The sequence below is a fragment of the Oreochromis aureus genome, linkage group 6 (genome assembly GCF_013358895.1).
Source record: "Oreochromis aureus strain Israel breed Guangdong linkage group 6, ZZ_aureus, whole genome shotgun sequence".
NCBI lineage: Eukaryota > Metazoa > Chordata > Actinopteri > Cichliformes > Cichlidae > Oreochromis > Oreochromis aureus.
The window spans coordinates 19,546,017-19,557,924 of NC_052947.1; the positions used below are offsets into that span (position 1 = coordinate 19,546,017).

At 42.7% G+C, this 11,908-nt stretch overlaps 1 protein-coding gene across 1 annotated transcript; it reads left to right on the forward strand.

The window, feature by feature from the left end:
- Positions 1-1,515: 1,515 nt before the first annotated feature.
- mogs (mannosyl-oligosaccharide glucosidase) lies at positions 1,516-8,816 on the forward strand. Its single transcript, XM_031752201.2, has 5 exons — positions 1,516-1,638; positions 3,975-4,338; positions 4,796-5,019; positions 5,162-5,355; positions 6,344-8,816. The coding sequence occupies exons 2-5, from the start codon at positions 3,990-3,992 to the stop codon at positions 8,109-8,111; spliced, it is 2,535 nt and encodes an 844-aa protein (XP_031608061.1). The 5' UTR covers positions 1,516-1,638; positions 3,975-3,989; the 3' UTR covers positions 8,112-8,816.
- Positions 8,817-11,908: the final 3,092 nt, after the last annotated feature.

Below are 11,908 nucleotides of genomic sequence, written 5' to 3' on the forward strand. Positions count from 1 at the left end.
CGCGGGTGGATAAGTAAGGTTGGAAAACCAGAAATATACAGTCACGTGAAAAGGAAATGACACCATCTTTTACTTAAATTACTTAAAGCTCAGATGAACAATACACAACATAATGCGTCTTCTAATTATTTTACAAAAACTATGCCAAAGTGCAGAAGTAGTTTGTTTAAAACTTAAGTACATCCAAAATTGTGTTTATTTTTGTGGAATGAACTGATAGTCAGCAATTGTGATCTGGGACATTCAGGTGAGTTTACAGGATTAAAAACATCAAAGATCATAGAAAAGCGCCTGTTGCTGCCCATCAGTCTGGGAAGACTTATAATGCCATTTCTAAACAATTTGAATCCATAATTCTGAAGTCTGAGGGAAAAAAAAAATTTACCAGTGGAAAACATTTAAGACAGTTACTGATCTTCCCAAGAGTAGACATTCCAGGAAATTCACCACCAGATCACACAAGTCTCTTTCTTAAAAAGAACATGGCAGCACAGGATAAACTTTATCTGAAGAAACCACAGGACTTCTGGAACAATGTCCTTTCCACAGAGGAGATCAAAGTGGAGATGTCCTGCCATGAAGCACAGCACCACATTTGGTGAAAACCTAAGATGGCAACTTGGTAGAAAAATCTCATGCCAACTGCCAAGCACGTTGGTGGGAGAGTCATGATTTGTGCTTGTTTTGCAGCCATGGAGCCGTGGCACCTTTCAGTCACTGAGTTGATCATGAACTCCTCTGTATACCAAAATATTCTGTCCCAAAACTACAGCTTGGTTCAAATTAACTTCATGGAACAGGACAATAATCTCAAACACAGCAGCAAATCTACAACCGGCCAAGAATCCAGTCTGACCCACTCAGAGTCCAGACCTCAACCTGACTGAAAAATACTGTGACAAGACCTTAAGGGAGCTGTGCATAAAGAAATGCCTGCAAACCTTAATGAAGTAAAGCAGAGTGAGAAAAACCCTCCAAAATGATGTGCTGTTAAAGTTAAGCTGAAAACAATTCAAGTTACTGCTGCTAGAAGGTTGTTCTACATGCTACTGAATCACGGGGTCCACTCATTTAGCACACACTGATTTAATCAGCGTTTATTAAAATCTTTTATTAAAACCTGTAACCAAGAGGCTGGGCCCTGAGGTTTGCACTGGTTTTCTTTCAAGACTCTGGCCTTTTAAGGACATTTGTAGCTCTGGTTTAACCTAGCATAGCTTTACTATTCCTACAGTATACATAAATTGGTTGAGATAAATGTGCGTTAAATTAATTCGCGGTATATAAAATATACCATATACAGTTCATGGTTAAAATCCTACTACTTTTTGTTTAGTAAAATCTATACTTGCTTATATGCAGTGGCTTCTAAAACTCTCGTTTTAAACGCTTAAATGAAATGAAACGGCCTTCTAAGCGTTAGTTTTACATTTATCCTAATTATAAATATTATTATTATTTATCATTATTATTGTTTGATCGTTTTTGAGGGGCAAGCGGTAAATCAGTGGATGACATCATCGGCGTGCGGTAGGCAGAGCATAGACACGTCAGTGGAAGCGAGCAGTAACCAGGAAGTGGCTAGCAAGCTTAGCCAAGAACGGATAATGATCGGCTGAGACTCTGGTGTTTGGACAGGTCGGTAACGGTTTGCTCAATGAACATGTAGCTAGAAATGATAAATGAATCCGTATTTAATCGCCTGCAGGCTAACTAAGGCCGAAATATACCGCGACAGACAGCTGTTAGTCCTACCAACTCACATTAGCATTGAGGCAACTAGCGAGTAGCGTGCAGCCTGCAGGCGACGTTGCATTGCTGGGGTGTAGGGGCGAGGAACTAGTTCACCGTGTTAAACAGGTGTCGGGAAATGGCTGCTAAAATCGAGACCTCTGCGTGTGAATAGGATACATTTATAAAAATGCTTTATAAAGTCGACATTTCCGGCTCCTGTACACAATGCAAGGTTAACAAGCAAGACTGCGTTTTTATGCTCGAGACTACGTGAACCTGCACAGTTCCTTCAGGACTGACAAGTTTAATAAGGATGCATTTTATTAGATTAATGTTATCCCGGTTATTCCCGGGTTATATGCTTTAGTCCCCGTCACGAGTCCTGCCTCTTCGGTCTGATTTCATCGATGTTAGAGTAAGAGCTGGTTTCAGATGCAAAGGCATCACTGCCACACAATAAGTTGACCACACAACGATGCTATTGCAGTAGAAACTGTTTTTTTATACTTGCTATATTGCAAGACTACAATTTCTTCTCATCTCGGGGTCTCCAACACATATCAGCTGCCTCTGTCTACACCCTATCATAGACATGCACGAACCTTCTCTGTGGTCTTCCACTTCTCCCCGCTTGGCAGCAGAATATTCAGCATCCACTATCCCTCCTCTGCACGCATCCTAATCGTCTCAGCCTTGGCTCTTTAACTTTGTCTCCAAAGCACTTGACCTGATGCTTCCTGCTCACATAATACTTCAACCTTCCTTCTCTTCTTCTGTCAGTCATTTATGACAGCTGTGGCTACTGGCACCCTGTTGGCACCAATAGCATCAGAGCCTGTCATTGATAACCCTGGTCTTGACTGATCCGGTATGGTAGTCTCATTTTTGATGATCTGCATGCTTGATTTGCCCATGATTTTACACTGGGTACACTTCTGAAGTGTCCAGGCTTGGAACCAGCACTAGGAGTACACTGGCTTGGCAGGAAGTAGTGAGCCTTGTATTTGAATGGGAAGGGCTTCACATTCTAGTAAAAATATACATTTTGGCACCATCTGTCCATCCATTTTCTTAACCACTTAAGAGCCACAGGGAGACTGGTGTCTGTCCCAGCTGCTATAAGGCAGCTATAAGGCAGCTGGGACAGACAGTGCAAAATTTTGCACTGCTAATCTATGATTTATCGGTATTGCGGTTTAGAATGGCCAATAAATGAAAATTTTAAAAAAATAAAGCCAGGTCATCGTAGTCAAAAGAGTTTCCAAAGAAAAGCGTCTGGACTTCTTTAAGTTGCTTGAAGACGTTTCACCTCTCATCCGAGAAGCTTCTTCAGTTCTAAGGTCAAATGGCCGAGAGTCCCAGATTTAAACCCAGTGGGAGTATGGTTTGAAAGAGGAGTGAAAGAGGCCATCTATGTCCACTGTGAGCGACCATCTTTGAACAGAGGCGGTGGTTTACGACACCAACTGTCTGCCATCTATAATCCAGTTTTGAGTTCCCTCCCCAGACGCCTTAACGCCCACTCACATCCTGGGCCATCTGACCTCAGGAATTCACATGACAAGGTGGGGCCAGGTTTCACAATGAGCTCACCCGAAACCCTGGCTGATTAGGTCCCACACCCGTTTTCACACTTTGGCTCATGTGATTAGAGGATCACCAGGGGGTCCTTTGTCCCTCTTTGGGGGGATACTCCCACTGGGTTTAAATCTGGGACTCTCGGCCATTTGACCTTAGAACTGAAGAAGCTTCTCGGATGAGAGGTGAAACGTCTTCAAGCAACTTAAAGAAGTCCAGACGCTTTTCTTTGGAAACTCCTTTGACTAGTATTGACGTTGCATAATTTCAGAAGTCTGCATACTCTGCAACTATCATGTTGGCAACACATGTTTGGAACTTCAAACACGAGACTCAGCTGATCCACCAGAGTCAGGCAGAGCGTAAACAAGTAAATAAGCCCACCAAATTTTAGGAATATCTGTTTATGTTTTGTGTGTCTGAAAGAAAACGAATATCGTCCGACATATCAGAATATTGAATTTTTAAATCAATATTCTGCTGCAGGCACTAAACCCCCAAAACCAACAATGATACTAACATATTAACATACGTCACTCTTTTCTACATACCACTTTACTTGATGTTAAACTTTGAAATTGATTTATTTATCCCATAATATTTATCAATGATGAGAATCAGCATGATAAATCTTAACTCTGTCTTTCTCGTCTTTTTCCTAGCTTCTGTAGGGTAGGATGGGCAGGCAGAGGAAGAGGGTGGTGACAGGTGAAGCTGCTCCACCTCCACGGAAAGATGAGAAGCCCTCTGCATTTCACCGCAAGGACAAGAAAAAGAAAGTCAATATTGGGAAAATGTTCATTAACATCTCAATTGGTCTCTGCATATTCAGCCTCATCTGGTTCTTTTATGCCATCTACATGAGATCCAGCCTGGCTAAAAGGGTGGTGACTCTGCATCCGTCTCCTCACGTCCTAGATGCCAATAGCACCGATGCCAAGGTTTCCCCAGAGAGGTTCTGGGGGTCATACAGGCCTCAGGTCTACTTTGGCATGAAAACAAGGAGTCCCAGGTCTATTGTGACAGGTATGCTCACACATTTAGAGTCAGGCTCAGGCTAAACACTTGTGTCATTAAATGTTTTAAGGAAAAACAGTGACTTACTGTATTTTAAACATCAGAATATTTAATAATGAATATCTAAATAGAAACAATATAGCAATGTGGCCACTTGTTGAGGTTAGTGTTTCCCAAAATGACATGTTATAAAAACATATTTGTCTTTGTGATTTTATTGTTCGTTCAACTCTGGTGAAAGACTTGTGAGACTATGAAAAATACTTTTTTAACCTTTCAAACCCCACAAATGCTTCCCAAAATTACCACACTTTAATTAATATTATTGATAATTAGTTGACAGGACTACTTACAGTACATTTTGAGGTACTATTTGCAGATTGCCACATAATCCTGAGCATAATTTGTACATGTTTATTGCTTTCAACTGAATTTTTTTTTTCCGTTTATGTGTAAATCTTGTCAGGGATGATGTGGATGCGTCAGTTTTCTGACTTGGACATGAATCTCAGGCACACTTGTGAGCAGGGCGATCGCCTTCAAGGCTACGGCTGGCTCATGCACGATGGCCTCACCTTTGGCATCCAAGAAATCCGAGACAACGATTTCACGCTGACCACCGAGTTTGTTAAGAGGATGGGAGGGGATCATGGAGGAGACTGGACGTGGAGGGTCACAGCCAAACAGCATGTGAGTAATAACTTTGCACGGCCGCAGCTGTGATCTTACGTGATCAAAAGCAGCTGATAATATTCTGCCATCTAAGTTTATATATTTTAAATGTATTTATGTTCTTCCACTGGTGATTTTTATGTTGTTCTTCAACCACCAGAGCTCTGCCCCCCAGGCACCAGTCATCTCCCTGATGTTTTACGCAGCAGCAGATGCGCAGGGCTCGCTGCAGGCTCACGTAGAGGAGAGGAATCGCCTCGCTTCCATCACCGGTTTCTCAGAGGAGCTCGGAAACTTTAAGATCACCTTCCGAAAACCTGTCACTGGGGAGTTGTCCAGTGCTAAATACGCCACGTGAGTGTATGAGTCCAAACGTGAATAGGAAAAATAGTACACTAAATACAAAGGCAAAGAAGTTGGAGAGAACATACTTTTAAGAAGCTGCTCAGAATTATCCGGGTTAAGGATATGCATCAAACAACAGTGGTCTAAGCTTTAATAAATATAGTACAGCTGCCAAAAAATCCACTTATCAGTCAGTGATGTAAGGTAAACCTCGATAGGACGGTGAAAATATCCACTCGTGTAGTAGCCAGGAGTCCTAAGTCAGCAAACACAAATGAATTTCTAGTAGAGAATCATGACTTGAATGAGCCATAACATTTTAATTATATTGCACCGTCTTGGATGGTGTTTTGTGATTTAGAGTGATCCTAATTATTACTAGAGTACCTAAAAAAGAAAAAAAAATCTAACCACTAGATGTCAGCAGATGAAGATTTTCAGACTTGATGATACAAGTTTTCTCAACATTGTGACATTTATTTTAGACGAATATGTACAAAACATTTTACAACCAGTACAAAAATAAAAGACAAAAACTAATGTACTGCTGAAACAACAGATGATATTAGTGCAGTGAAGGTGTTGTTCACATCAGGAAAAAACTGTTGTTGCTTTTTATTGAGTGGATGAGGACTATGCTAGCTTTCTGCTAGCAGCATTTACAGGGAGAAGGAGTATTTTGCACTTTGAAGAGGGCCAGAGAAGACCAGCATAGCAAAATAGCAAGGTACAGTATGCACGGATAGAAATGATAAGAACTGTATATGAACTGTTCCAGTGATTAACTGTGGGAAGGGGCATGATGGAGTTTTATTGTGACCATCTGTTCAAACGCTGAGTCATTAGTACAGCAGGAGATATCAGACGTTAAGCTACAGTGTGCTAAGTTCAGCTAAGGTTGCTTAATAGTTGTACCTGAATATAAAATACATTGTGGGGTTTATTGAACTCATTTGGCACTACACGGCAGTTAATGCTAGCTTCTTGTCTTTTTCAGCTATAACTACCTTCAGACTGTGTCTCCTGGTCTGGAGAAGCTGACTGACATTGTGAAGTACAGTCTGAACCGCAGGTTTGTGTATAGCCCTCCGTCCGGCGAGAAGAGGCATTACATCGGTGTAGACACCTACAAACCCCCCCACCACCAAAACCAGCAGAAACCTGACCCGAGGAAGGAAAGCGACTTTGTGGTTTACCAGGTGACTGTTCAGACACCTTTCCAGATTGAGGTTCTGTTTGAATCTGGAAGCTTTCACGATCGCCCCAACCAGCTGGTGGGCTCCATCATGACTCAGGAGCTGGAGAAGAGGAAAGCGGAGTTTGATGCAAAGTTTGAGAAAACTTTTGGCCTTGAGAAGAAAGGTTTTAGCCAGGCATATATAAAATTCGGCAAGGCAGCACTCAGCAACATGCTGGGCGGAATGGGCTACTTCTTTGGGCAGTCGGTAGTACAGTCGGTCTACAATGAATACCCTCTCCTTTATCCCGAAGGTGCTTTATTCACTGCTGTTCCATCACGCTCATTCTTTCCCAGAGGATTCCTTTGGGATGAGGGCTTTCACCAGCTGCTGTTGAGTAAGTGGGAACCCCAGGTGACGAGGGAAGTCATTGCCCACTGGATAGACCTGATGAATATGGAGGGCTGGATCCCCCGTGAGCAGATTCTTGGAGATGAGGCTCGCAGCAAAGTCCCAACTGAATTTATTGTTCAACGAAACGAGAACGCCAACCCCCCTACGCTTTTCTTAGCGCTTCAGGAACTTATTGAACAACTCTCATCCAATCCAGACAAGGCAGCATCTCAACCAACCTTGCCTTTCCTCCGACGGCTCTTCCCCAGGCTCAAAACCTGGTATGAATGGTACAACACCACACAGACGGGGCCCCTACCCAATTCTTACCGCTGGCGTGGACGCGACAAGGACACCAATTTGTTCCTCAATCCCAAGACCTTGACCTCTGGGCTGGATGACTACCCACGGGCCTCACACCCCTCAGCAGATGAGCGTCACATTGACTTGCACTGCTGGATGGCGTTGTCCTCAGGCATCATGGCTAAAGTAGCTCAGCTTCTGGGCGAGCCCCACGAGGACTACCAGCTCTCACACAAAGTGCTCAGTGACAACAACCTGCTCAGTGAGCTCCACTGGTCAGAACAACACCGTGCTTTCAGTGACTTTGGCAACCACACAGAGGATGTATCCTTGCAGAGGGAGAAGGTGTACATACCTCCAGGGCAGCCTCGTCATCAGTTCCCCGTAGCGCGTCTCGTTCGCTCTGTCCGCAGGGCCCCCAAAGCGCAGTATGTTAATGCTTTGGGTTATGTTAGCTTGTTCCCCTTCTTACTGCAGATTCTCCAGCCCGACTCACCCAAGCTGGAGCACATTTTCCGGGATATGAGAGACTCCAATAAGCTGTGGACACCCTACGGCCTGCGATCGCTCTCCAAGTCTGATCCACTGTACATGAAGCGAAATACAGAACACGATGCCCCCTACTGGAGAGGACCCATCTGGATTAACATCAACTACTTGGCAGTCAGAGCGCTCCACTACTACAGCCACACAGAAGGGCCGTACCAAGAGAAGGCAGCTGTTCTGTATGAGGAACTCAGGACTAACATTATCAATAATGTTTATAGACAGTATGTTGAAGCAGGGTATATTTGGGAGCAGTACAATGACAGCACCGGCAGGGGGCAGGGAAGCCACCCCTTCACCGGCTGGTCATCTCTGACCCTATTAATGATGGCTGAACAGTATTGATGCTGTTGATTTTTATCTCATATCTTTTAAGATACTGGCCTTCATTTATCTGGATGTGACTGAAACAGCATCGTGCAGTAAAGAGTAGCGACACAGTCTGGTTCACTATGCCAACGAGATCCAAAATTAGAAATTGGCATCTGCGGTCACACTGTCTTGTTGAACCTTTGATCAGAATTAAGTGTTTTCACACAAGTATTTTTTGAAGGGCAGTTTTAAACAAGCCTAAGTGCAGCTACACTGTCTTTGCCAAGTATTTGGAGCCAAGCTCCCTCTAGTGCTTCAGATGCATTTAACTTAATTGTCTACACCTTCACTGGTCCAGCCTTTAGTACGGAAAAAGAAAACGGACATCCATGGTTTTTTTTTCTTTGGGAGGATTCATGTTTTAACAGCAGTGGGGAGGACAATTTTTAAACGGACAGCTGTTTGCTAAAAAAAACGTTTCCTGGAAAAGTTCTACGAGTCGTGCTTTCACTTGACAAATAAGGGCCATTATCTGTAACTGTGCCATTTTCTCTTTAATCTATCATGTCTTTGATTCTCTGTCTTAATGATTGATTATTTTGATGTTTAATTGTTTAATCAGTCTTTTGGGGGAAAAAAAAGTTACATTCAGTCTTTTTCAGCATTTTTTGTTGCCTGTGGTTTGACTGGCAGGGAATACAGCAGAGACTGTGACAAAAAATAAATGGTTTAAATATTTTTTTGTCAGAGTGTGCTTTATTTTGAAAATACTGGTGTGTTTGCAATATTGGAAACAGTTATTTTTTTTTTTTATTTGCTAAGCTTTTAACTGCAATTTCTGCTTGACATCCAACAAAAAGAAAATTACCCTGTTATGGTTGAAACACTGGTGGTGTTATGTCTGTCTCTACAAATACACAAATGGGGCAAAAACATTAAAACCATTGACGGCTAAAAGCGATCATTTTATCACAATGAGACATCCTGCTGGGATACAGTAAATCCTGGTATTCCTGTGGATCTTACTTTATCTACAACATTTAGGTCAGTAGTTAAAGTACACCCTGTCATGGCAGCAGGCCGGTATGCCCTACTACCCCACAAAACCCTCAGAGCTCAGTACAAGTAAGAAGCCATAAGTTGGGCCTAAGCTATCCTGATCCACAGTGGCCCGTCCCCACAGCCTACAGGACCCAAACTATCTTTTGCCAGTTTCCCACAACCAGACATCAGGCAGGTTAGATCAGGAAGGATCTACATAATGTTATACGGGTGGTTTTAATATCATGGCTGGCTGGATATATATAGTAGTTTGTGTAAAAAATACACACACACAGTTCATTTTTTATTCAAGTATAATCTTAGATTAGTAAAGTTGTTCTTATTGGCAGCAGATGAAATCCCACCACGAGCCTTTTTATCTTCTAAGCTCCAGATCTTTATAATATCTTTGATAATATCGCCCACCCTCTAGGAGTGGATATTATCCCAAAAAACACGATTAAGCCTGAGATCTAAGTGTTAATATTTAATGAATATTACACAGTACCACAGAAAGGCTAAGTGTGATTTTCATCCTCAATGTACAGCTTACATGGAAGGCTATCCACTCTTCCAGTTATTGACATAAACTTGTATTGCAGGTACTTCCTGTCATTGTCAGTCAAAGCCGACAGTAGCTTCAACACGCTGTGACCTTATACAGCAGCCGGTCCTTTTTCTTTTGTGAGATGGCGCAGTCGAAGGCCTTTTGCTGACGTCAATTTTTTCCCTGTTTTTTTTATTTTTTTGCATGGTTTCCATGGAGCACAGTTGTTGTGAGGGCTTGGTGCTTAATTAGCCAAGATCAAAGGCATAGAGGAGACGTACATGGCAAATTCTTTTCACTCCTTGACATATGTTGCCATACATTCACGCACAGAGGCAAAGAGTGGCAATGTTCTTATTAATACTTTGACACCAGATATATAAAACGCTGGCGCTGAGAGCACTGATACCGGCTCTCAGTGTGTGTGCAATGACCACTGGGTTGCAGCCTCTACACTTTTATGAATCCTTTGAATGGACTAGATGTGCGGTTGTATAGTTGAAGGCTTGGCATGGTGCTTTAAGGTTGCAGGGCTAAAAATAGTGCCTCTATCAGTTAGCAGAGCGGCAGATAGACTGAGAAGCTGCAGACTGGTAGTCCTGCTGAATGTAGTAAAAGCTACAGTATTAGTATCCATTTTCCCCCTCGATCTTGTCACCGACACGAAGTTTAAGCCTGCGCGCGGCTGCAGAAAGGCTTAAAATTCACATTTTACAATTTTTCACCTCTCAAAACTCTTACTTGACTGAATCGTTGCTGGGTATAGATCACAAAAAAGCCGGCGTATGATTTATCAATGTGAAATAATTGGCTCCGGGTTCAGTCGCAGAAGACGCAAGCTCGTCGTTTGACCCCTTGACCTGCTAACGTAAAAGCAGAGTATCAAGGGATTTTGGACACAGACGAGCCACATCATCTGCCTTTTTGCTGCTTCTCTCAGAGGAAATGGATTCCACATCCCCTCAATGCAACTACAGTCGAAAATGCATTTATTTCTTTGAAGAGTGCGGACAATCTGTGTGACTAAAGCACTCACTGCGCAATCCATCCCCCTCACCCAGGACCCTTTTTTCACAGTGAGATGGGATAATAGCCAAACAGCATCAGAGCTAACTAATGTGACTGCATAATAAACAGATGAGTCAGGGAGTATTCATTTGCATATCATCCCAACCTTATCAGAGCTTCTATACAGTGAATATTTTGTGATTGCCTGCTGCCGGTGATTCGGCTGAGTGAGTGCGGTGAATACAGTGTCCAAAATGCAGCAGCTCTGTGGGGAAAAGGGCTTTTTTCTTTCTTTTCTTCCTGTGATGGAGATCATTATACATGTACAGAGTAATTATAAAGTTGTCTAATAGCACCCCCTCCCACCACCCCAGCACACACATAGACACACACTTACATGCACACACACAGCAGTGACTCCTGTATTGAATGTAATTACTGGGAAGGTATGCTAGAGGGAGCTAATTAATAAGGCATTTGTGAGTGGAAAAGTGGCTTTTTGAATACAGCTTAGCTATCATTTTACTTACAATGGAGAGCTACTTAGAATTAAAGCAGTATAAGTGGATAATTATGCTAATGGATCAATTTGGATTTAAGATATGGTGGCAGGCTGTATTTCTAGATGATCACTGTTCATGCGTTACAGCACTACAGTGGCTCTAACACACAGTTTCTGTGCTCATGTGGGCTTGCATGTTCATATTATTTCACTGCAGATATCAGATGTTTTCTTGTCCCGAGGCCACACGCTGCTCTGTGTGTGTGCGAGCGTGTGTGTGAGCGTGTGTGTGTTCTCCTCTGACACAACTTTTTTTTTGCCTTTCATACAAACAAACAAAGCTTCCGGGCTAACTGGCTATGAATTTGTGCTTCTTAGGAAGTAAGCTTTTTTTTTTTTTTCTCGGTCCCTGTGTATTCCTCAAGCCTCGTGGCTTTAAACTGCTCAATGGGTCACGTCTCATTAGCGTACTGCATGTTAATGTTGTTGTGGAACTCCAGCTTTGACATCACTGACCACACAGGATGGCGTGACAGCGTTTGTTCTCCCCGACATCAAAAACAGCAAGCTTTCCTCTCATTAGGAGTCATCCTAATTGCTGTTTACACTAAATGGCTTTCAATAAAATTTGCTCTAGGATCTATCATATTCACTTTTACACACAAACTCCCCCCCCCCCTCCTCCTCAGAAGCTTGCTGTTTAATACCAAACTTGCCTCAGCCAACATAGGT